Source organism: Ptychodera flava, chromosome 15 (assembly GCF_041260155.1).
Source record: "Ptychodera flava strain L36383 chromosome 15, AS_Pfla_20210202, whole genome shotgun sequence".
In the NCBI taxonomy this organism is placed as follows: Eukaryota; Metazoa; Hemichordata; class Enteropneusta; family Ptychoderidae; genus Ptychodera; species Ptychodera flava.
In genome coordinates this window covers 4354397-4381648 of record NC_091942.1, presented here as the reverse complement: position 1 = coordinate 4381648, position 27252 = coordinate 4354397, and the positions used below count along the sequence as shown (strand labels likewise).

General features: G+C 40.8%; 1 protein-coding gene and 1 long non-coding RNA gene across 5 annotated transcripts; one reads left to right on the top strand and one right to left on the bottom strand.

Annotated features, from left to right (window-relative positions):
- Nucleotides 1-46: 46 nt before the first annotated feature.
- Nucleotides 47-10219, bottom strand: LOC139150952 (uncharacterized). Of its 4 annotated transcripts, XR_011556309.1 has the most exons (5): nucleotides 9606-10219; nucleotides 8306-8459; nucleotides 2901-3035; nucleotides 2343-2497; nucleotides 47-1138 (listed from the first exon to the last, which is right to left on the bottom strand). It is a non-coding gene; the product is annotated as an uncharacterized lncRNA (long non-coding RNA). The 4 variants fall into 4 exon arrangements; XR_011556306.1 differs by having other exon boundaries at nucleotides 2343-3035; XR_011556308.1 differs by lacking the exon at nucleotides 2343-2497.
- Nucleotides 10220-17009: 6790 nt separating this feature from the next.
- Nucleotides 17010-21842, top strand: LOC139150950 (uncharacterized). The gene is made up of 3 exons (XM_070723432.1): nucleotides 17010-18882; nucleotides 19655-20966; nucleotides 21378-21842. The coding sequence occupies exons 1-2, from the start codon at nucleotides 18825-18827 to the stop codon at nucleotides 20080-20082; spliced, it is 486 nt and encodes a 161-aa protein (XP_070579533.1). The 5' UTR covers nucleotides 17010-18824; the 3' UTR covers nucleotides 20083-20966; nucleotides 21378-21842.
- The last annotated feature ends 5410 nt before the right edge of the window (nucleotides 21843-27252 follow it).

The following is a 27252-nucleotide window of genomic DNA, read 5'->3' as shown; positions in this document are numbered from 1 at the left end:
AAAGATATATGGTTTATCCCTCACAGATCAATCATAATTGACACAATTTGAATTCAAAGGTTATTTATTAGATGACAAGGAAAACAGAATTGCGACTCTGTCTCTACAAAGCAATTATTGGATTGGGACGACGCAAATCAAATAACGAAGACTGAGACGAACAGACTACACTACTGCCATAGTAAACCGATGATGATGATGATGATGATGATGATGATGATGATGATGATGATGACGATGATGATGATGATGATGATGATGATAACGATGATGTTGATGATGTTGTTGATGATGATGATGATTAAGAGGAGGAGAAGGAGGAGGAGAATGTTGATGGTAGTGAAGTGGTGGTAGTAGTGTTGATATTGTAATACAGTATTTGCATCGCTGTTTGATTACTTTCCTCATAAGCACATGAAAAGCTAGAATCAGGGGTATTAATTGCAATGAAAGTTGACACTTGAGATATATCGTGTATGTATAAACCCTCTTTTTTTCGAGGGTCTATGGTGTAAATTACACACCTCGTAACTTCTAGATCAATGATTAAGTAATCTGTTACGGTTTAGCGTAGTTATGGTAGCTCTAGTGCAATTGACACAGATTGCTGATGGTGATAGAATTCCTCACCGTGTTCGGGGACTCCAGTTTGTATCGTGTATCGATACGCTGTACGATACGGGGTCACCCTCTACAACTACTATCAATTAACCTGCAACAGATGTTTGCCTTGGAGTTTGTTAAGGAATGCTTGCCTTTCTATTCTGCCTGATGATCTGAAATTAAACTTTGCAGTCAGCTCAGCGTACAGACAATGTGAACATACCTGATGAACTGAAATCAGCAAACTGAAAAACATCATGCAGATACATAAGCAGATACAAATAATGTCGAATGTAATTGTTGCCGTGATCTTTAGTCAACCAGCATATGATCGTCTACAATCCAGGGTCCCCAATGGAATCCCTTCTAAAATATCTATCAGTGTAGTGTATCACGACATTTCGTAGGAAGTATCCGATGAGGTAAAGGCAATATTCGATAGTTTGGCACCAATAGATTATGCTGTTTTAGCAGTGTGTAGTTCGGTCAACGGTCACCAGCTTCTACATGTTTCTTGCTCTCGCAGTCCTGCCATCTGTTTGGAAGAGAAAAAATGATGACGTGATGTTACATGTAATAGATGCAAAACACTGAAAACATTTGGATGTGTGAACCTGAAACCATCGATAATGTCCATCCTTGAGTAATAAATAACTGCCTGTAAAATGGTGTGAGTACAAATCACAGGCGCTCGTTAGCTGGGTAGTCTGCTAAATCGATCGATTTTCGGTTCGATCTATCGATCCCGTACTCAATCTCCCTGCCCGGGAGTATTTAGGTTGCAGTGACGGGCAGATCGAGTACGGGATCGACAGATCGAGCCGAAAATCGATCGATTTAGCAGACTACCCAGGTGACGAGCGCCTGTGCACAAACTACCCTCAAATCAGCAATTTTGTCATGGAAAACTCCAAGACTGAATGTTAAAGATCTGAGGCACACTGATAAAATAGGTTTTCAGCGTGAACAGGACCGACGTGTGATGAGTCTGCCGCGCAGTGACATTCCACAAACATCTGGTCCTATGTTATTTATTGGACAGGTCATTACTTGTATCAAATCAACTCTTTTCCAATGCCATAATAAAGATTTATAAACTGTCGACGGAAAAATTAACAGATGATTGACATGAACAAAGTTGGCTATAAACTGTTGGCCATGAAACAGATTAACAGTGGAGCATGTAGAACACAACGTCCCCATGGGAGAACTGGCGATGTAATTAATTTTTATGACAAATGAAGATGATGATATCATTAGGAGGTAGAACGCGCCCCGGTGACAGATATGCGGACTCTCAAACTTTTACAATTCTTTTTTGATATAGCACTTGTCGGGGTTCATTTTAAAGCTCTTGGTGTAAGAAAACCTTTAACTAGCTTAGTTTTTTCGAAATTCGATAATTTAATTTTTCTCTATGGAGTTAACACAGGGATGGCGGCTATTTTGAATTTCTAATATCGGTAAATCTTGGGTAATTTGTTTCTCTAGTACAAAAATTTGTACAGTGACCCCCGATTTTTATTATTGATTTCGGAAGAGAATGGTTGAAAGATTCCTTGAGGAGAGTTTGAGCAAAAGTTTAAGTCTTTCACTTTCGAGGCGCATACTACCTTAATAGCCAAAATCCCCATAGCGAGCGCACTCTAGGCACCCGCGGCTTTGCACGCCTGTGAATCCTGTGTAGTAAGTATTCAAGCCCGATAAATTTATTAAAACAGCATTAAAAAACAACGCACCTCTACGTCTATTGTAGTTTAGACAGTAAGTAAAATCAAACTGCATCTTGATCATGCACTGGTAGGCAAAATTATTCCTCAGTAGATTCACTCAGCGATGTCATGATATCCAATCAAAATTCACCGTCGCCCTTGGATTTAAATTTCCAGATGTCCTAAGTGATTTGAAACACTGCAGGTTTCAATGTGACCATTGTATTCAGTATGTAGTTATTGGTTTTTACTCCAGCTTCAACTTGAAGAAGGCAAGTCAGGCCAAGCTATATGCATTTATGTGGGTGGATACATCGATGATCGCAAATAGATTTGAAATACTGCGGTGAGTGATGTCATGGATGAGAAATCGGTGGAAGTGCGATAACGCAGACATTTTTTGCCCGAGGGAGTTGGCCGCCTTCCGTATAATAGCATTACAGGTGTGTTGAGCGGTTGCCTGAAGCGTGCTATCCACGGAGATTTCCACCGTTTGGGATTACGTTACAAAATGAGAATAATTGATAATACACTGTTGTTGTTTTTTATTTTTCACATTTCATAGCAAAATAATCATATTCCTACTTCGCCAGTGATGTCCATCCATTTGCTTGGTTGGTGATGTTAAAAAAGATGATTACACACGATGGCGTCATTGATCTCGAAGAAAGTGTCAATGTCCATGAAGGAGACTTGAGATTTGTCTGTATTTCGCACTCCCTGAAAAGAGAAAATTATGGATGTAAGTCCGACTTTTTTCTTTCTTTCACTCATCATAATTTTCGCCAAAATCATTGGTCCGACTTTTTTCTTTCTTTCACTCATCACAATTTTCGCCAAAATCATTGAAAATTTGTTACCCTGGTTAATTTTAATTGCGTTGATGCACAAAGAAGACATACAAGCCATGTTTTTGTCGCCAGTAGAACTTGTACTTTACTTTCTATTGAACTTCGACGAGAATGTAAACGATTCAAACAATATAATGTCTGTGGTGGGGAAATGGGCTTCCTGATTATCTCCGTTATGTGCAAGACTGAATATGCTGTAGTCAGAACTCAAATTTTCGGCTAGGCACATGAATACGTCATGTTCTGTGTGTTTAAAAAAATGTTCGGAGGGGGGTCTTATGGAAGAAATTATTCCATAGGTGCCATTAATAAAAACGATTATATTGATGATGATGATAGTGATGATTATGGTGATGATGATGGTGGCGGTGGTGATGATAATGACGATGACGACGACGACGACGACGACGATAATGATGACGATGAGGAGGAGGAGGAGGAGGAGGAGGATGAGGAGGGTAGTTATGGCTGTGAGGAAGAGACGTGTTTGAATTGTGACAAATTGTGCAAATAAGATCGCTCTTCGGTATTTGAAGCGTCAGTCCTCAATCCATTGTTATCACATTAGTGGTTGTAAACAATGACTTTCTATGCGATTTTGGTCCCTTTTTCCCCTTGTTGTACATATTTAGTCAATTTGCTCAGAGATAAAGAGGATACAAAGCCTTCCTTTTAATGTTTTACTCTGATCCATCGGTTCAATTACTTCTGACTTGCCATGACAAGATTTGGGTATTCAATCTTTGATCGGTTTTAGCGCAACCGCGATTCCACCGCCAACAAAAATGTAAACTTTAGAATGAATATTCTTGACAAGGCGATTAACTTCGTGGTAAGGCGATTACGAACGTGTGGGCAATTGAAGAAGCTTTACTCGAACGATCAAAACGTTTTTTTCCCCAGGGACGGCGGTCACATGAAACATGGACGCGTGTTTTAATTAACCACAAAAATGGACGCATTATACTTTTTCACAGGAATACAAAAAGTTTTCATCCTACATTGCAATCTATTATGAAACAACTGCCACGAAAAATTCCATGCATTTTTGGTATTTAACAGTCCGACAATAGTCGGTAATGTTTCATCGCAGACTCTATGAAGGGGTGCCGCTAACGTGACAAAAGAGGATGGCACTATCCCGTGGTTTGTCACTCACAGAAAGCGAAGGAAATTCCAAAAATGTGTATTCGGTAAAAGCCTCCGCGAGGTGAATAACCTGTCCTAGAGCGAGTCGCTTCAAATCATCGAAAACAGTGGCAATCGAATCTTTCTGCGTCTGATGAAAGGAATTCTATCGCTAGCGGCTACTACTGGAAGTTTGTCAAAGTTCATATTGTGCGAGTATGTCAGTGAGTTTTCAATGAACATTGAATTTGATTGACACATATTCATGCAGGCATATATTTATGAAGAAAGTTCATATTGTGTGAGTATGTCAGTGAGTTTTCAAAGAACATTAAATTTGATTGACACATGTTCATGCAGGCATATATTTATGAAGAAAAAATGCATATCTATAAACAAAGAGACGGTGGAAGCACGCAGTCCGACGCAGAGATGCATTATTATGCACATCAAACTGTTCTGCCTGGCTGTATGTATACACGGATCCATATATAATGCACACACAGACACACGTGTATGTGTACAAACAGGCAAACTTACTGCAGCATAGTCTGTCATTCTTCTCAGAGTCCTGGTCGAGTTATAATGAGATGTACCACAGCCCATCCACGTATTGGCTTTGGATAAACTTTCATAACACGACACGGCATTTTCTACCAATAATGGTAGAGTAGTCAGACAGACTTCCGTATGATATTATGCATAAAAAATCAGATTCATTCGTACCGCAAAAAACCATGAAAGACAGGAAATTTTGACCATTTAGAGCACAGTAACTGTTCTAACACCATAAATTAGATCGTAGTTGTGTTGTCTCCCCTCCCCCTTGCGGTAATAATGTATCTATTCAGAGAGCACCTGCTTTAATTTTTGTAGCATTTTCGTCTGTTTCGATTCACACAATTCAGTCATTGGTCCGATGGTTTCATCTTCATGCGAGATCTTCAATTGGTAGTTTATTCAGCCTGCATATTGAGCCCAATATTGTTTCTACGTTTCCTTTCAACGTCGTACGGCCGTGCAACGCATATTTTCACGCTGTCCTGGCCTTTACCTTCAGAACAATTCTTGCCGTTTGTGTTTGAACGAATGGTCTCCTTGGATTTCGTCCTTGCTGTTGGTTGTCCACAATTCAAATCAACGTATCCCTTTCCTCGGGGACTGCTATTGAAACCATTGTATGACCCAGAGCTGCCCCGTCCGCATTTTGTTCAGTGGCCATGAAGGGTTCGCCTGGGGCCATACCCACTGTAGTTCAAAAATTAAACATGAACGAAAATTGGAATTGGTCGATTACTCCGACACTAAGATTTGCAAACATGGATGACCCTGCATACTATTACGTACCAACAGAGGAATATACTGTATTCAAACTTTTATCGCTTGCAGCCATGGAGCCGCGATTATTCTCTTTGTTTGAAAATCCACGAAGAATATTGCGCGTGATTAGCCTCGACAAGTAGATTGAATTTTGAGCCGAAAACCATGGTCTCATCATCCACGTTATTACAATCACATCAGAACTCGCCATCGACAATTAATGTACTATAGCTCCCTTATGGAAGCTAAAACTACGATTTGTTCTGAAAATTAATCGTACGATGGTAAATGCCGGATAGCTTTAACGATTTAAATGTGTTTGAGACAGTACTGCTTTGCTGTACTCATACAATGGTATGCGCCGCTCTCAAAATTTTAATAAAGCTTTTATAAAAATTAGTTTATTTTCCAGTCTCAAGGAGACCTGCGGTCACCGCATTTTCTAAATCTGTCAAAGTTTCCAAGCAATAAAGTTTTACATCGCGTCTTTAACGGCCCGTTTTGAGAACAGTGGCGTTACCATTGAATCACGATGTTGCTGCAGAGAATTCTAATACAGTCAATACATGAGTTCTCATATCCAAATCCAGCAAGAAAGGTGACATCTTTCATGTTTCCTTGAGAAAAATTTACGAGTGCCTAGATCTACTCTTTCATGGTCACGTTAGCGGAACGTTTGTTGTTCGCCACATTCCAAAGCGCTCTGTAGCATATCGCCTTTTGCTTTGCAGGAGTACATTCCGGTACATGTAGTTAAAACTTGCTTTTCGTTAAGACTAGTTTTTTCTCAGCCCCATCTTTCAAACAACAACTTCATGGTGCGTGTTGGACGACATACTATAAACACGATTGGAACTAATTTGGAATAATTGGATGATGAAGTAATGTCGATTCAATCTTCAAATGTAACCTCATCTACTTTTCTTTTCCAGTTACACACTTGTTTTTATGAGTATTCTGTAATACCGTAACATTTAGCTATACGGCACCTAACACTTTTGAGAAATTTGAAAAATATGAAAATGGAATTATCCCAAATTAGTTCCAGTCGTGTTTATAAGCATTGTCTCCACTGTCTATGCTTTAAGGCACACCGTAACGATAATTTAGGAGATGACTTTTTCTTTCAACTTATCAAGAACGAGGATGTGACTAGACTTGCTCCAAGTCTGTGGGCATATAAAATATAAAAAGAGAATAAATTTAAGGAATGAACCTCACCAGACTGAAAGACTAGGTGGTACGCTTGGCCGCACAGTAACCGCTCTGGCGAGACAAGCCAAGCGACTGGGGACTAGTCTAGGATGTGACAAGCCATTCAGTCAATTTTATTTGTCATTGAATATTTTTCGTTCGCCAATTTTCTACGCCGCAGTCTACAGCATCAATTGAAGGGTGTTTTTCAAAAGTTCTCAAAATTTAACAGTGCTGAAAATATATTTCACAATGTTCCTTTTAATGTAAAAGCATGTTAATTAGCATTTTCCTGTCGTACTCAACCATGTCTAACATTTCACGGGTGCTCTGCCTCTCATCTTACGACAGAATTTTGCCCAACATAATAACCCCACGATTCTCTATTTGGCCATGGTCCCTCGATCGAGGGTCTTAGATTTGGCCAGCCGATTACGGGTTAAGGTAGAGTTAGGGACCCCCAGTTGATGGTCGCAGCAACTAGTAAACAATGACCTCAAAGTCGAAGAAACAAACAAAAAATACCTCCTTTTCTCACGTTTCTTCAATTTACAGGTGACCTCGATGCAATTATAACACACGGAAACAATAGCTTTCGTGTTCAGCGGATCTTATTTTTTTTTTGACATCTTCTGATCGATTCAAGGAACTGTGAGCATCGATTCGACAAACAATGGTGAGCAGCATGGGAAACATCGACCAGATCGATGCTGGCTTATTTTTCTCGGGCTTGTCGTTAGGTAAACATTATCGATGCTCTTTGTTTGAGCGCTTAATTTATTTATGGCGGTGGCAATGATCATCTTTGTTTTGTCTTCTTGAGTGTTAGAGGAGTGAATAAACCACAGGCGGTCAAACACAAAGGAACCACACTGGACAATGGTTTTGAAAAGGGGAGAAAGCGGTTGAAAAAGGTTGTCCTTACAATCTTACTAAAGGATTTAATGGGCGCCACGTGCGTTAAATAATTTATTCGCTTCCCGTCCAAACCACAAACAACAACAAAACAAACTGATCTGGAGAGTTTCGTCCCTTGTCCTAAGCTTTGAAATGTTATGATAGCTCGGCTGTGACTCTATCAAGTTTCAAACCGAATCACGCTCTCTATTCGTTGAAAGAGTGTTTTTTTCTTAGTGAAATGAAACACAAGAGTTCACGATATCTAGGTTAAGTTGAGTAGGCGCATTATTGAACATGACAGTGCTAAAAATCTACCTTTAAACATGCAACGAGATCTAAAAGTTAAGACTCACTGTGTGTTTTAAGTCATTTATCGTTCCAGAGGTTGTCTGCCGACGCGATAAAGTGAACGTTTTTGATTTGCTATGGTTGGGTTCGTATGTCGCTTATTCCCTGCAACAGCGAGTCCCAGGCACCAACGGAGAAATGAATGGCTACACAGTGCTTTTACGGGTTCGTACCTGCTCAAATAAAGTTTTCGTCCTGTACAGACAATTAGCATTATATAATTCGTCTAACGGTTTGCCCGGCAATTACCTGAGGTCCAAACCGTCTTGATCGGCACCCAGTACCTCCGCCACTGGGTGGGAACACCTTCTTTAAGTCGCCTGCTGGTCCACCGGACATGCTGGGCTGGTGTTTTATTTTCTCCCGGGGCTTACGTTGAAGTCCGGCTCCTCCCTTTGATATGCTAATGCAAAGGATAAAAGGGAGTGATTTGAAGTAAATGTTTCATCGTTAATGGAAATCGATACTTGATATGGTAAAGTAACTTTTAAAGCGCCTTACAGGCCATCGACTGCTTTTCTTCGAGGCCAGTGAGCTATTGTTTGTTTCCCGCTGCTCGTGTGACCCACGCAAACGTTTGGTTGGTTAGTGACCGAGAACTTTTTCACTGGAACAGATCGGCACGGGTGTTGCACAAACGACGAGTAAACAAAATCATGTTGTTCTGAAATGAGACAGGAACTGCAAGGTCAAGTTTGAATTGAGGCACACTGTTTGCAATCCTTTGGAACTTTGCCCCCCTCCCACTCTTTTCTACTGGGAACTGAGCTCGATTTTTTCGATCTAGCTCATACAAAAAATCGAAGTATTCTGCGATGTCAACATATTCTGCTGGAGATTATCTTTTAAATAAAGCATATCGCAAATCATCTTACTCCTTTTCAAGGAGGGGAATTACATCGAATTTCAATATCTTTATCTGTTATTTGGCAAAAACAACGACTACAGCTGACCATCTCACAAACATCTGCGCACAATGTACTGTGCAGAAGCCAGTTTCTTCTTCCAGATAGCGTTCCTTTGCACGTGACGCGTCCTGTCACAATTTCTGACCACATGGTAACCACACGGTAAATAATTGCGGCCCCTTTCTCGTCTAATGTCTCCTTGTACACTGCTTGTATGTAGTGGGTCTTATGACGGACGAAATTTTGAACTCTATCCGTCCCCTACTACAGTTAACGGGACCATGCATACAGACGAGAAACCGAGTGTATACTGTCTTGCAGTCAGATCAGGAGAACGGCATACAAGTTCAGGCATTTTAACTGAAATTTGAAACAAGATACTCTAAGTCTTAGCACTACAGAACAGTAAAAGGGATCATGTGACATTCTGGGAAACCTAGCAGATCGGCTTTATGGAAGATTTTCTGTCTCCTGATGAGCAGATGGATTATTTTCATCAGTTCAAAGCCCATTATTACTATGTTTCAACTAAGTCCAAGATTAACATTTATAATCGCCCCTCTGACAACAAAATGTATGAAGCAGTTTATGGGAAATGCTTATGTTTGCTCAGTTTTATTGGTAATTCTTAAAATACTTACGGCCTCCCTGAGATGATAAATCAACCAAGCTTAGGCTGTTGTGCCAAAGGTGTAGCCTCGTTCCTGTGGATCTTCAAATCCATGGGTCAACTGATATTCGCTATTAAACTACAGCGTGTTAGTTCACTACATTGCATAAATATTTTAAAATCTTGATTTGTTTGCTTCTTCACGACAGACCACATTTGCATATTTTAGTATTTCTATGATAACCAATAAGTGTGCACGAACATCATGTGCAGATGGTTGCTTTGCAGACAAGCAGACTACATATGTCAATCTTGCCTACAACGATTAACGATGGTCAAGTTTAATTTCACCGTAGATTTCAACACAAACGAACCAACTTGTGTTGCTTTCCTGGTCGGCAGATGACTACCCTTCGATTCAAGAAGCGTTTGAGTCCACTGCAGGCCAAGGGTATTGTTTCCCTGAGGGTCAAGGGCATTGTTTCACTGAGGACCAAGGGCATTGTTTCACATGATACAGTAAAATCCGAATACACCATTGTCTGCATAAATAACGTCATTGCTAAGTTTAGGGTCGCTGGAAGCGTGCTCTCGTGTTATTATCATTTCAATCATTGTGTCTCAGCATAGACAGTGGTCTTCCGATCCACGGTCTATAGACTCAGAGTTCGTTTGCGTCACAATGCAACACATTCTAAAATAACCTCAAGTTGAAATCTTATTCAAAATGCCATAGAGCGCGTTTGCGGTCGTCCTCTTCTTCAGTTGGGCTATTGACTCATTGTTACCACTGAAGCTTGGTGAATTTCAATATGATGGGTCACATAACATCGAGTAATGTGCTATGACACGTACGCCGCTTACCACTCAAGATTTGAATTCAGCATTTCAAATCGGTGCATTTTACGGGTCATCGGATTGAGAACCCCTTTTTTGCAAGCTACAGTCATGTGCGCGTTGTTTCCGATTCAAAGCGTTGGTTACACACATGCGTTCAGTGATCCGATAACTCATAGCGTCCACGGTTACTAAGAGCACACCCTTCTACAAAACAAAGCCGAAGCACGGCCGGCACCCTTCTACAAACCACAGGCGAAGCACAGTCCGCAGGGTCCCCATGGGAGGGGGGGGGGCATATTGCTCCGACCAATTCAAAATCCAAGGGTTTGCATATACATAGTGTGAAGTAGATAGGTACACCCGCAGAACAATACGATCAGTGTAGTGTACCGCATCAAGAAATTGGCCCCTTTATGCAAATTGCAATCTTAATGGTTATCTCAATCTATTAATAAATCCAGGGCATTCGATTACACTTCAATTACTGAAATCAAGTAGGACTATGCGATCAGACAGTCGACCGATCGTTACTACCTAAAGTTAATGTGTTGCTATGTCCTGTTCACATCATTTGTCACGAGAAAGACGGAGGAGAGCGAGAAGGTCATGCGGTCACTGTGACCTTTGTAATTTGCATATAGCGGATGTTGAAGTGTTTACTTTGTGGTTTGATATAATAGACCCAGACTGATTTCCCTGATATCAATATTATCATTCGAGTTCTATCTCAGACCACAACTCCTCCACCCCAGATCAGCAAATAAACATTAGGCTTAAACAAGGTGGAGAGACCCGTAATTTAAATCGTGTTTGAATTTGTCGCCTACTGCAGCCCTAGATTTGCATATGGCCTAAAAATGTATAAATATCTTGCTCCTTAACGAATCAAATTGTGTCATTTTACGATGGAAGGTGTTTGAAATATCTCGGGTCGGCAGTTTATTTGAATCTGCTATGGCAGGTTACACACGTCCGGTTGAAAGGCTGATTACACAACTCTAGAGCGAAAAGAGCAAGGTCTGAAGATGGCGATAATATATTCTTACAGGAACATCTATTCTCGGCCCCGCACGGAATTTTGTGAGCTTACATTAAAGCAAATAGCTAGTAGGCACTGCATTGTCCATCTGTGCTATTGCTTGAACTTCATTTGTGATGTTATTCTTTTTGTCACAGTTGTTTCCCCGTTTATGCTTGGTTAGTTTATTTTCAAAGAAATTCTCAAGTGTTACAACAATCTGATTGACTATAGGTCTTTTGTTACAGAACAGGTACCATCGTTGATACTAAACTATTCACTGTCCACAAATGGTCAAACTTTGTTCTTGCCGCTTTGGCCACTGACCGGTCACTAGACTTTCAGTAAACCATGTTTGTTTTGGACTTCAGCGTGTTTTATAATGATTCAATCAATCTTTTCAGATAAGAAGTGACTGTCAATCAACGTCGAGTCCCTAAATCTCAACAATGCCTCTCTGGTGTACCTTGTTTCTAAACGGTCAGTGACAGCTAAGCTAAGATCACTATCGACTGTAGTAGTTGTCTTAAATCAAAACAATCGTACAGACAGAATTATTTCATTACAATATTGATCACGTGCATCTTACAGCCAGAATTGCTTGGACTTCTGATATTGTTTCCATTTTGTTTGCAAATAACTTTCTTGTTCTATTCAAAACAATGTCAATATTTCTATTTTCGCCTTGACCGCAGTCTGTACATTTGCAATTACGTCCACATAGCACTGTCGACAGACAAAGTTTAGTACAGTCTAGAATCCTTTGTCAACTAAGTTCAATGCAATGTGCTCGATACCTCGTGTTTTCAAGTTTAATACAGTGAACACACTTTAGCTAGAAGAATAAACAGATGTGTTCAAAACAAAAAAACGGAATTTTTGTCTCTTTAAATGAGATTTTTGCAGACTGTAGGAGATTATAGTTACCATATAAGCTTATATGTGTGGGTAAGCTACATGGCAATTTTTAGTGAATGAAATCTGTGGTGTTCCGTACCACTGATTAAACACTCCCACGACACCTAAAGTCAACCGTTGTAATTCGATAGAGGGTGTTATTCTAAAGATTTTGGTTTTGTTTTGTTGAGAATGGCTGAATGTCCTTAAAAAGATTTGGGCGTTGAATACGATTAGCGGAAGACGGTTTATTCCAAAACACAACATTCAGGGGAATAGAATTAAAAGTAATCCCCGTACAATCAGAGGGGAATACAAGTAGAAAAACGAAATAAAGTAAGAAAAGCTGGATGTTTGGAAGGTCGGTCATCGACTTCTGTCGCCAATTCCCACCCTCCTATCCCACTGTGTATCCTCTTTTCTTACGGTGTTTTCGTTGAAACAATGACGTCACACGACGCAGAACTCTAGGCTGTTGTGCCATTGCAAGCGCAAGCAGAGATCACATGTGGCACGAGATTACAATAACACAAAACCCTGCTGTCACAAGTATTCGCGTTCTGATCGTAATGGGGTTTATACACTGGATTCTTGTGCAGTGGGACGAGAGACGTCATAAACACAATTCATCGAATCGTTTCGGGTGAAATCCAATACCTTTGACATAATATCGGAATACCAAAGCAACATTAATGCAGTCATTATTGGACCCAACTTCTAAAACCGTGTTCTCAACTAATACTCTTACATTTTACATAAGTCAAAATAAATAAAATATTTTTCTTTCAGGCAACATGCATCCGAAAATTAGAGTAGGTAGGATGGAGGAATTGTTTTTTATCTTTAAAATACGTTAAAATTTAGAAAATTTAATCGAAAGTTTTTGAAAATATTGAACAAATGTCTAGGGTCGGCGGGTTTTCTAGGGTCGGTCGGGTTACCGGAAACACATATTTTTAATTGGCCTATTAGCATTAAGTTCATCGCGTTCAGTCTCTGGCATATTTGTACTTGTATTATATCACCTGGGGTAGTTTTCATCTGAAATAAGCTTACACAGCTGAATACACGTCCTATCGGCGATATTTCATTCTAAGGTGGATTTTATTGGCCATGAAAGTTATTTAATAATTCCTCTCAAATGCCAGATCGGGTCCTTTTTCAAACAAGCGCAATTTTGGTAGCTCTGAACAACCGTAATCGGTCATTGACTCCTCTCTGTTTTGATGGTGATGTAACCGGAAGTTCCCATAGTCGGTGAAAGGGCACTATCCCAAGTCGCTGCCCCTGCGTGAATTTACGAACATGCAACTAATGGGTGTAAAGTGCAGCCCAATTACAGGGCTCATTACGAACACTGCCCATTTCCAGGATTAGGTGTACCAAAGAAAAGGGCCGTCTTTCTTCCATCCTTAAATAATTTACAACGAGAAACAAAAAAGTGCGCTCTCTTTGACGTCATTTTCGTTTATATTTTCTAATTGCTCCAGGAAGAGATTACAAGTACAATGTCATTACCACTGTCAATCTTGAAGACTCTCTATGGTCTAATTGTTCCTTTGTGTTGTGGTTTTGTCGACATTGTACAAGATGTTTCACGGACTTCCCAGTGGTATGATGGTCAAACTCAGTCGTTCCTACGAGTGATCATACTTTTTAAATTTTCTTCCAGGCCATAGAAAAATAGATCCATCCTCTTGAGAACTTTCAAGTGACGTTGGCATCCGGGTCATTGACCGATAAATGTGAATCTGTATGTCAAGTACGTAACGACTTGCTCAATGTTCTTCTTCTGTTCATTCATGTAGAAAAAAAGGGATTGATGTTGACATGATGAAGAATGTCATTGTGAAATGAAAATCCTAGCCATTTGAACTGGGTGCTCAATACGTCATGAGTGTGAATTTCGAGTAGCGAAGGCCGCGGTTGAAATCTGACAGAAATTGGACGAGTCCCAATGTTGTTTACATATGGACAGTGTTACCTATAGATGTATAGTTCAAACGTCATTTATCGGGGTCCCACACTGGGAACGACCAAAATAGCCTTAGGTATCACAGCTATAGCGAGTATTGCGCGATTAGCACAACAGAACCCGTATCGCGGTGTGACGCACTTGCCCATACGGGTAATGAGGTCCTCCGAGCCTATAGTTATTGAGATTTAACAGACCCACTGCGATTTTTTTTTGAGTTTTGTCTTTTTTGCATGGGACGTCGACGTGCACTGTGTTTGTGCGGTCAGCTTTATAAGACTTGTATTTTTGTTGCGTTTGGTTCCTTCCAACCGTTACTCACGTTTCTATACACGCTGACGTCATTGAGTCCCCTGGACGCGAAATATATCGAACCCAAGGTTGCGGTCAACATTGGTTAATTATTGGGATTACTATTAATTACACATCATGTTGTTTGGCACATTCTTCATAATCCCCTTAGTGCAAGAAACCACTCCTAAACACTTGAGAGTCTACTCAATATAATATTAATCGTGTAAACTTCGATTCACACAAATTATGACAGATCCAAAATAGAAATATCTGAAATACAAATAAATCCCATACTAATTATAAAACAAATGTTTCTCTGTGCATTAAATGGTTGTAGTTTTGGTTAGACTTGGTCGTGTCCAATGTCTCGAGAAAATAGCCCCAAACATAAGTATCTCGGTGGAAGGATAGACGTAAGATAGAATTTTTTTCAACGGGCCAGTAATGATGGAACTTCCATCAAGGACATTTAAAACGAGTTTTGGCAATTTAAAAAGTGTTTTTTAATAGCGGGTGCATAAAACGAGGTGATGTATGACTTCAGCAAAGAACGCTGGAGTGCCATCAGGTAAGTTTAAATGTTGCTGCGACATGTCCAGGGTGAAATGAGACATGCTGCACAATTCTTGCCAACACCGGCAATCTTTGAGTCTGCTCTGCGAGTTTGTAAATATTGGTACCTATTTACAAACTGGCAGGGGTCTTAGCAGTTAAAGGGATATACTCGTCGGAACTGCGCTCAAAGGTCGTATGGGACCCATACGACCTATGGCAACAATGTATCCAAGGCACAATGGTGATTGATGACAATTAAAACATGGCTGTCATAATCTATCATCGTATGATTTAAATGTTTCAGCTATGATGATTAGGTGCATCTTGATATCGTGCACGAAATACATTGCTTGTAAACAAGAAACTCGCACAGGCGCAGTTCCGACGATTATATCCCTTTAAGTAAGGTCTGAATTTTTCGGTCCCTTTCAAGATGTAACGTGGACATGTTTACTTCCCGTTGACAGTGTAATCACACACTGTAATTTATGTTGCGGTTAGATTCTCAGACCTTTGACGTACTATGATGAGAACCCCGGGCGAGCGGATAACTCGCCTTGCTCTCCGTCGATGACCGATCGTGATAAAAAAAACAAGCCTGCCTGCTCTAGATTCATCATCTGTTACAAACGGAGGGATCGATCACAGGCGTACAAGTTATCTGGAGGATTAGTAAATCCCGTGCATAACCAGCGAGCCTAACTGTAGCTGAGCGATCTCCCTAACGGAATTCAGAGTATGCGAGTTGCTACACTGAGCATGGGAACAGCACTGCTCATTACTTTGTATTAAAATCATTGGCAAAAACTAGGTCGCACCCCTTTATATACTCGGCAAACATCTGGTAGTTGCACTGGTTGCAGCGACGTCGACGCACTTTCCCGGCCTAGCGTGTTTTTTGTTTGTTAGTTTTAACCACGTGTCGAACAGCGGATGCATGTATGTTCGACTTCAGGATTTAATCATGTCTGAAGACACTATACTCTAAATGTCAATGTGTTGCTTTTCTACTTCCACTTGTCTTCAAACGGGCCATTATCAAAATTAGGCATTGCGTGGTTCGAGCAGAGAGGTAATTATTTATAATGCCGTCACGAACGTCTCCGTGACCCCTTGCTAAAGCCGCTTCGAATTCTGCCATGAGAATACACAGGGCTACCATATCGGCGTCTCAAATTACTCAATTATCATATACTATATCATTCCAACACTTGTTATCTAGTCTTCAGTATTTCATCCAAGCCATCCGACGCTAATATCATATCGAACTCGACCATTATTCGAAGCAGTTCACAGTGAGAGCACGTCGATCATTGGATCAAGGGGTTTTAGCGATGAAGCTGGGGTATATCTTCTCAACGCCAGGCATACATCCGGGGTATACTGACATAATGTATGCCACGGAATAGTATAGTCGTGCAGTGCACAGTGTCCCAAGGACGCTTTGACATACACGGGCAGTGTTATCTGAGCCAAGACTGAAAGGATGCGATTCCGTGATTCAAGTCAGAAAAGTTTTCCTGTCCCCAAACTCGCTATGTAAAAATGAGGACGGCTGACATATATTTGCTTCTACATTGTGTTATCAATCTGACGGTATTGATAAGATAATTGGTCGCATCGAACGACTGAGCAGACTAACTAAATTCGAGTACTCACAAGAATAGTGTTGTGTTTTAAGCGCAACAATTAATCCGATTTCACAAAGTAGTTCTTTCCGTTATAGAACGCACAGTTCAAAAACGAGTCACCTTCTAAGTCAATAAATGAATGTTAGATAGGATTTAGTGACCGCGATAGGACACATTACTTTACGAAACCCCAAACCATCTAGCTCTATGCCCAAACAATTAAAGATTATACATTTTGCCTCTCATCGCGCTAACTCGTATATACTTGCGCGCCGAGTGAGATTGGCATGGTTTGTGCGGACACACTGGATGGAGGAACTGTGGTATGGATTATCTAGAATGTCGCCCAAAACCACAAAGTTTGCATAACGTTGGTATTTTTCACACTTGAAGGAGGTCTGCAAACAGATACGTGCGACACAAGACCTTACGTAAGCTATAGCAGCCCCATTCACCTCTGTTCCATTATCAATGTAAAAGGGTCCTTATTCTGCGAATTATTACAGGAAAATTAGATGCACCAACGCACGCGCATACACAGGCCAATAGTTATGATGGCGAGAACTTCAATGCCATTATTAACACTTTTCATTCAAAGTTCACAGATTTGATCTTTTACGGCAGATATGATCATCAGATACATTAAAGTATGGAGCAGAATGGTTTTTACGTGTATGAAGGCCTTTAGCACTGTTTAATGCCATTGCAACATCCTTCAAGTTTTAGAAGTACATGTTCACAACCTAAATTATTGCGAAGTATTTCACTTTCTGGGACTTTGTTTGTCAAACAAACCATGGGAGGGGTTTCCTAGCATTTTGCTGAGCTGTTATTTGCAAACACGCTAGGGGGTTAGTCATATTGACAACGTACATCGTTGTTATCGATGCGGTGCAATCATGGGTTCATGCGGCACGATGATCCTTTTCAAGCGATAGAGTCATGCTTCAGCGAATGGCCGTTTTGGCATCGACTGCACATAAAGATGAAGATAAAAATCGGAGTGGATCCACGTCAGTTTGTCTAAATTAGTAGGTCATCTTCATAGCTCTGTGAGTCGGAAAGCTGACGCGGTCTCTAGTGTAACATCATTGATAGTAGCACACTCGACGAAGCAGTTCCCTAACACATGTGTACGGCACGGTGTTGGAAGAAAAGGGGGTTGCCTGCACGGCCAATCAATTATTGAAATTAACACGTGCGTTTATTGTTTGACATCTGTCAATCACTCTATCGACGAACAAAGAAAGTCCAGCCTGACATGATGATACGCGACCCGCGTCAACTGACAGGGCAGATACGATAGAGAAGGGTAAAGTTTATAACCAAACATGGTTCTGGAGTTGTACCGTGACTTGGCTGGAAGATTTGTGGTTTTGGGTTGCGTTTGTCAACTTCTTTGCGGAAGAATTAGATCGGTTGAAAGTTTAGAGCTTTCCCCTTTCTTTGAAGTCCAATCTCACGAGCTCATTACGGGATGCCCACACTCTAACGCGCTCCATGTTCCCCGCAGTGTTTTGGTAAACACCGGTAGCCCCATTGAAACCACACGCGTGCCAATGTATCGGGTCATGCCACAATGGTCTAATAAAGTGCCCCCCGCTCTCAATGTTCCCCAAAAAAGTGAAAGTTCAGTTTGACGGCTCCGAAATTCTATTTCGCTCGGTAAAATTTGCCGGCAACGGCCATCCAGAGCTACAGAGCTCGTATTCATTTTCTTACCAAGGGACAGGCCCTGTACCGCTTTAGTTTGTAAACATGTTATATCGCTTTGGAGCCGCTATTTGATTGGTTGTTGCCAATTTGATTGACGGTTCTGGAATTTGACTTCGCCAAAGGAGGTTCAGCTTCAGTGACATAAACAGCCTTGGGTATAAATACGAGTACGAAAACAACATTCAAATCAGAGAGCATCGATTGTCGCAGAGTGAACCACGTAGTGACAGATTCCATATACTCAGCAACGTTGTTTTTTTTTCGGCCCGTTACAAGTTGCACTCCAGCAAACTTTTTAATCAGCTACCAGCAAAGTATTGCAACATGGAGAGGATATTTCAAGCCTTATTCCTGTTTGTGCTAGTCGCAGCTATTTCAGCAGGTGTGTACTTTAATTTTATTTTCTAACATGTCAAACTTAAGTTTTCTTGCCTGCAGAGACTTTTTTCTCGGCAGAACACTTAAAGCTCAGCACCTGTAAAAAAACATTGTATACCATTACCAGCCATGAGCGTGTGTACCTCGATAGAATCATAGACCTTTGAAACTAGAGTCTATGATAGAATGCACAAATCTTAGCCTCGTTTGCAGCGTTAGCACTATTTGCTGGTCGGTCGACATCATCAGCCTGCGCCCGTCGCAACCTCGCTTGTGGTCAGTCGGAGAGGTCGAACGACTAAGCGGGCGACTCAACACGACTACCGGGGGACACATCAAAACAAGCGTCAGGAAACCTGCTTTTGCAATTTATTGAGGCAAGGTACTAGCGTGTTTTGATGCCTGCTGTACAGGTAATCCGATACCCCGTATCGTTGTTACCGGGATAGGGCGTCGCCAACTCGGAGAACCTTCGTCGTATCTAGGCCGCTAGCATAAATTCCCGTGTGTAGAGCTCGGTTCGATAAATCAGTCAACAGTTGAATTTCAGTGTTTGAACAAGCAAGGTAATTTATTGGTACGTTGCTCGCCCCACATCCATGTTTGTCGACCAATCAGATCGCGATGTCTTGGTGATACCCTTTGGCCCTGAAGGTGCCCTTTAATAAGTCATATGTGTGTAAGTTTGTTTTTGACTGTTCGGCGACCATGTCTTCTAATCGTGGAATTGCCAAACTGTGAACTTTCTAAATGATGCTTACCTTTCTTGTTTACAGCGGTCAATCCCGTCGAGACTCGTGCAGACGACGACGATACATTCGCACACCAGATCTTTGACGAAGTCGCAAGGCGTGGGGAGCCAACGGAGCGTACCTTCACACCGAAGCTGTGCTGCAAAATCGGACGTCGCGTCGCATCGAAAAAGATTTACTGCAATATTGATCTGTTCCAGGTCGAGAAGAAAGATAACACGGTACAAAGGGAAAAAATGAAGTTCCATGGCCCCCAGTCCGAGTACGAGACAACCTACAAGAACCTGATGATGAGGGTAGAGAAATGTTTCCCGAATAAGGCCAGTCGGTCGATGTTTACAAAATGCTGCCTCTTCCAGGAGGAACGCCAGAGGAAATTGCAGGACTGCAAACTGGCGAGCAACAAGAACGAACGTCGTGCGTGTCGACGACGAATCAAGAGCCGCGAATGAACTTATTTGATGTTGAGAGATATCGGCTAACCTTTTCGAAGTCAGAACACTTTTTTTGGTGCTTGTCACGTGATCAGGAGCAACCTGTCGTTAGGTATCTTACCGACAACGGAGGAATGGGAAGCGTTGGCGCGGATCGGTAACTTTTGAAACCACCGCTTGAGACATTCTGGTGAGGCGATGGAGCGCGGACAGTGAGAAAAATGATCAATCCTGTATTTGACTTTTATTATTATATATCGAATTTTTATCATGTGCGAATCCGTGTAACATCTAGGATTTTCAGTGTTGTACAGCAATCGTGAAACATTTCAAACATAGGGAGGGGTATTTTTCAGTCGTTGTTCTTCTATTGCACAATTAAACGACTCCGATACCGAGGCCATGTGACTATTATTGCTAGTTTATATGATGTACTCTCGAGTGCCGTGTTTTGAATATTGTTAGACCAAGTTTCCCGCCACATTTACAATAAAGAATATCACACCACTTGATTGATATGGTCACATGATCGCAAGGGTAGCAGCATTTGTACCATGTTTCTTCGCTCTTTTGAACATAGCCTCTTTTTCACAAAAACATAATTTTATGCTAAAATTAAATGGAGAATTTTCAAATTCAAAGCCATCTATGTCATTTTCGTAATTAAAGTCGGTGATTTTTTTCTGGCTCACTGCCAACGTCAGTTTTTCGTATACCGCCGTTACGCGCGACAGTCTTGCAGAGCCTCGCCCACGTTTTAGGGATAGCAATTTTTTTAAGTTTGTGTAGCCTTGGAGGATATAAAGTGCATCCTGGTTGGTTGACTTTAATTTGAACGGTGCACGTTTTCGCTCCACATTTTTAGATGTTGACATTTTCAAAGGGTCATTCAACACTACAAGGCAAAAAACAGGATGGTTGAACAGTCTCATATACATTACGTTTACTTTTGTGTAAGTGGCACACAAGTTTTGTAGATAACATTGTAGATAAAAAGAACAGAGTCATTTGAATGTCTGGATAGAACACACAAGGGAATTGCTAAATTAGTTATCGTGTTGATAGTAGAGACCGAAGTTAATTAGGACAGCACTCTGGCTAAACAAACCATAATACAATGTATAGGTACTGATGCCAATCTGTCTAGACACACAAAGATAAACAGTGGAGTGGAGAGTTACATGATTAGTATTTCACTCAAATGAGTCGGTTCTTTTTATCTACAATGTATCTACAAACTTGTGTGAGACGTACAAAAAAGTAAACGTAATGTATATGAGACTGTCCAACCATCCTGTTTTTTGCTGTAAAAGGCAATCGAGCACGCCGACGTTGATTTGTTTTGCCGGATTATGTCGCGTGACTTTCCAGTAGACAGTGGTCAGATTAATGCCAGTATTGTGAGCACACAATTACGATGTTGTTATGCTAATACGCCAGTCTTTGCTATGTAAATTTTGCGGTTTTCGCATGTCATCGCGTCCGCTGGTGGTGGCGTTAACTGTGCGATCTTAAGATTTCCAAAATGCTCCTGCAATAAGAGAAAAAACTGATAGTGTCGAAAAATAACGCCTGCCACTGAGCAAAGATCGTCTTCCTAGCAATGATTCCCGCCAAACGATCCGGGGTGTGCATTTGAAACCTTCGTTTGTAGTCATGACCCAACAAAACACTTCCTGTAAATTAATTAAAGAAATGTACAGAGATTTATTTTAAAACAGTATTGTACATTTTTGTCATTGACAATTTTATTCATTAAAAATGAATTTTCCAAAGTGCGAGTAAAGTCTTGTTTCGTGTTCACGTTTCGTAAATGACACCATAATTTGAAGGCGTTCTGTGATTCAAAACAATTCTGAGCATGCGTGTATGGGCGTGTTTGTGTCACACTGAATGACTGATGCGTGGTCAGTATTATCTCTTTTTAACCTCCGTGGTATGATTTTCCAGGACAATGTAAAATTGTCAACTCATAAAAAAACCCCAAAGAGAGCCAATATTTTTGACACCAGGACCAAATCTTGCGGACGTGGCGTAGGTGGATATATCTGACACACATAAGTTGACCTCTACTGCCTGAACACAAATGCCAATATTATATAATGCAGTGGTCTGGGATAACGCCAGAAATAATTTGGTAAATAGGCCCTTGGGCTAAACCAGGGAAGGCTTTCAATGGTAACTGGTATACGATACGTAAGGAAAGGCAAAGATCTAGCTGTAGAGATCGTCAAGACCCGCGTTACACAAACTCATTTTCTATGTCTTCTCACATTTCAAATTGAATTGCATTCACAAATTTCAATATGAAAATTGACAGTTTTCTAGTTTCTGTGCAATGATCTACATTTCTGACACATCTGTTCCAGCTGATGTCATGGCAACGAGGTCCGCCACAATCGACAAGACAACGCACAATATATCGTGTTAGCGAAAAGAGTTCATCAACAAAGTTAATCGAACCGTAGAATTGTACAAGGAGAAATTTCTACACAAACAAACCCCTGAATATTGTGTCTGATCATACTGTTTTCTTATCGAAGTGCACAGTTGTAATTAGTTGGGCTGTTAAATCTTAATGGTTAAATACGGTATAAGTTAGCAGTCATTATTTACATACAGCCTGGGGGTCGGAGGAATTTCATCGGAAACTATGACTTTTCGAGTAACCCCCTGTCAATCGCGATGAATTTGAGTGACCCCCCCCCCTCTCTAACACAGACATTTTGACTGACCACGCCAAACCTCCGCTTAGAAAAGTTAAATATCAATACATGTATTTGTAAAATTTACAAAAAAACAGCAAAAGTATAAAGACCTTACAAATCCTGGTGTACCCTGCTAGATTATCATCGGCTCTCATTGTTTAAGTTGGATGGGTATCATAAAAGGGTTTTCACTGGGATATCTTGACAGAGCAGAATTTGAAAATACAGGGGGAGAACACACGAGAGGCTTAGTCTAAGGGGGTCCTCTCTCCTGCATTGACAGTTATGAGCAATTGATGTTTGCAATGGCGCAGTCTGGTGCAATCTGAGAGGTGTTTTCAATTTGTGTTTTTTACAAAGTACAATTGTTAGAACACTCCAAGGGGGGGTAGTAAGAGAGGGGTGTCTGCCATCTCGCATCAAAACTTTGAGAAAATGATGTATGCAATAGTACAATCTGAGAGGTGTTTCAATTTATTTTGCACCAAAAACTGAATAATCCCCCTTTTTTCTCTCCACATTTTCAGCAACTCCCCTTGTAGTTTTCAAATTTTTTGAGTGATGCCCCTCAGATTCCTCCGACCCCCAGGCAGTGACGGCTCCCTGACAGACCTACAGCTTTTGCTAACGAGCAAGTTTGGGCCACCAGCTCTATTATGGACATGGTAATTATCACCTATATGTGAATGCAACACAATTGTCTTGTTTATATGATGTCAATTGACGAAAGCTGACGAAAGGCCTTAATTGATTTGAATGGAAACAAAGCCACAAACAAACAAACAACAAATCTGAACGGCATAGCGTGGGAGAAGATTTAGCTTTTATTACCCGCGACATCGTAACGCGTAGATAATTACGCTTCCGTGACAAGCCCGGGAAATAATGAGATCACGTGACTCTTGATGAAGTGACCTTGGCCACATTATAGGAGATGAAGGTGTTTTCGTGTGTTAAGCGGATGATGTATGCGCAATTTAATGTGTCTCACATCACCATGCATATACACAACGTCACGTCTTTGCAATCCCATTTCCTTTAAAATAACGTTTTACTGTCCCCTTGGGACGACACGAAACTCTCAATGCTGATTCATGACAGGACGACGATCATGGATTTGTTAACAACCAGAGGTGTATCGAGAATCTGATAACGTTACAACTCTGTGTCCTTGAAAATTTATCTCTCTAAGTTCATGCGAGTACAATGTACAACATACACGAGGTAGAAAAATAGGACATTTACACTGCTATAAAAAGTACCTTGACGATTCGGAAAGTCGCGGAGATAAATTGGGGAATGGAATATAATGGCAGATAAGTCTAGGTGGTCAAAATCCCTATCTAATAGTATATCTGTTTCACGCATGATTTGTTGCTATCTTGCTAGAGCGTGGTTACAGTGTGGAAATATTGTCTACGCTATCTCCATGGTTTCTGTGAACCTCTCACCAACTCTTCAACGTCTATATTGCCCCGACTAGAATTCAAATGTAAACAATAACAGTGCATTTTACAAGTCTTGACAGGCTAAATAGTGGGTGTTTCAACAAGCTTATGAGTATAAAACACGAAACTGAGTCGACACACAAAACAAAACAAAAATATAGTTTAAGTGTCATCATCGAACGTTACAGCTACTGGCTGTTTTTAAATGAGAATTTTTCAAAGATGTGTGACCGTTTCTTGGGGTTTGTTTATGTATGTGTACGTGCATGTGTGTCACGGTGTGTGCACGTTGTGTACGACGGGATGGGGTTTTTGGTGTCGTAACAGTTGTTTCTTCAACCAGGGCGGGCGCGACAAATACATTTGTTTGTGAAAAATTAAGAGAAAACAAAACTTTTTACCCCGAAAACCGGACACTTTTTAATGATATTGTTTAAGTTTTGTATGACAATGATCACTCCCTCTAACATTGGACACTACCTGCAAGATCTAGCTATACTTAGACCCTCTCAACAGGCTCAAAGTCTTCTGTTAGCAAGCGATGAAAGCAGTCGGGAAAACAGCTCGAACTCATTGAATCCAAGCATTTTGGTCATCCATAGGGAAGAAAAGGTACAGGTACCTGACACATTTTAACAAAGGAATAATAGGTCCTTAGAAGGATGTAGTGTGTTAACACCCAAGTCATCATGCTAATTACAGCAATATTGTGACGCGTTCAGCCTCGCTGAAAACAAAGCCCCAAATCGCAAAGAATGCCGACTCAACATCTTCAACTGACGATGAGTGAGATGTTAGACTAATTAAAACTCAATTACAGGTTGGTTTGAGAAGAAGTATCACTTAAAAAAATCAAGCCGACATCAAGGACAATGAAGCATAGACGGAAGTAGGCATAATTTCTAGACAGTGTGAGACAGATTACGTCATTAATTTCTTTCGCTTTCATCATTGACATCATAATTTGCAAGCAGGGAATTTCCACTCCCACGCAGAGAAAGATTGACAATTGTTTTGCTCTAGAATAACATCATTATTCAGAGTTTTGTGAATGTTTTGTCAAGTGCTTTGCAGAAGGATTCCGAAAAAGAGGAGAGAGACACGCAGTAAAGTAGTCCACTGTGTTTCCTAAGCCGGGAGTTGTGGACTGCACATGTGAACAAACCAACTTGATTAATTTGATCACAGATCGAGGGATAACGATTTTGGTAAATGCTATATCACGTTGATGTGATGTATTTATGATCCACGATAAATTGCAAACACTTAATTCACGTACGTTTGATTGCATACATTCCACACTTACTATGTCTATGCTAACTGTTTAGGGTTACTTTCTCCGTCACAAGCTATAGCATCGAGCGATTTGACGTGAGAGGTAAGGGCAGTTCCTCGTTACGTATGATAACAGGTGCACGATCAGCGATGAGGTTACATTAAGCAAATGTTACTTGCCATAAAGTCATACATTTGAACTCGCCACACATTTAATTTGAAGTTATCGTGAGCATCTTTTAGATTTCGAGAGGCATAATGCTTGTGGCAATCTATATCACAAAAGTATCCATAGACCCTAGAGAAAAACCGAGGGTCTATGAAGTAACACAAATTGTAAACATGTTCGGGGTGCAAAGTGAAAGAACACTGTCACTTCACACACGGTTACTCCTTTTAGGAGTGACAGTGCTACACAGTGGAGGTGACGGTCACCTCTTCCCCCTCCACAGTGCTGCGACCGTGGCTGGAGGAGAAGAGGGTGACAGCAGCCTCGGAGACCCAGTCAGTCAATAGATGGGTGTACTTCAGCGCTACAGATCTTTGCCTGTATTGTACTCTATGTATATGAAGAACTATTAAAGCAATATTCCGAATGTTTTATTACCCTAGTTCAGTTCTAACGGAATGCCTATCTTAGGTCCTGGCTGCAATATTACTTTATCAAAACATGGTTTTAGCTGGAACTAGGAATACAAGATGTCAACTTCCCTGCACAGTGCTGTAAAAACGACTTTTCATATCACCATACGCCCACACTGTCCATTGTATTGGAAATTACCGTACTTCAAAGACCCAGGACCCTGTAGGCGGTCCCGGTATTGTCAGCCCACGCACCTATAGCGTCCTGTCAGCTGTTGTTGAGAATGGACTAACTTCTTGATTATATGCTTCATGGGCACTAAAAATGATTTACAGTTTTTTTCGGTTCTGTCTTCAGCGTGCAATGAGCAAAAGCGAGTGGGCGATCTAGGGCAAATGAAAATCCCCTGAGACTGAACTTCGTAAAGTTCACACTTGTTCGGTATTGTCAATCTTTTCCATAGTATCCTGTATACGGGACCGAATGAGCAACAAATGACTCCAGACAAAATCTGACGCAGTAACGGATGTGACGGAAACGTTGAACTGTTTTAACGGTTATTTTGATGTTGTTTTTCACACAGCCATCGAACCTGTGACGTCATGCGAATATTGGTCAGTGTGAAGGAAGCTAAATGAGAGTCGACGGCAAATGTATTTGTACGCCGTTTCAAGGTGAATACGAACTTGAAAATAATTTCTCTAGTCACCCGAAACATCGTCTTATGAAGCAGAAACGAAATTAATCCAACGTTTTGTTCCCTTGTTAAATACACTCTTAGCAGAACTGAAAGCACAAATTACTGTCATACATGTATTTTGCAATCGCTATACTCTAACATTTGTTTTTGTTCATTTCTGTTTCAAAAGTAAAGTTTCCTCTTTCATTCAGTTGATTAAATATCCCAAATCATTGGCTGTTGGATCCCCATTTCCAATATGTCTTTACCGCTGGGGGTTTTTACAGGGAAAGATACTTAAACGATTACTCCTTGCTACAATGAATTCAAGCTACAAACTTCCATATTTTGCATTTTATATTAGAATTCGGGTTCCGCCATCATAAAAATAATGGTCAGTCTCCAAAACAGTCAAGCGTTCGAGAAGCAATCTAGCAAATTATTACGGAAGCAGTGGAATGTAACAAGCCAAAACATAAAAACATCATGAGTTGT

Bases quoted from the DNA above. Each gene is read 5' to 3' on its own strand.
- LOC139150950 (XM_070723432.1), top strand. From the start codon at position 18,825: ATGGAGAGGATATTTCAAGCCTTATTCCTGTTTGTGCTAGTCGCAGCT. The intron at 18,883-19,654 runs GTGTGTACTTTA...TCTTGTTTACAG, and splicing joins AGTCGCAGCTATTTCAGCAG to CGGTCAATCCCGTCGAGACT.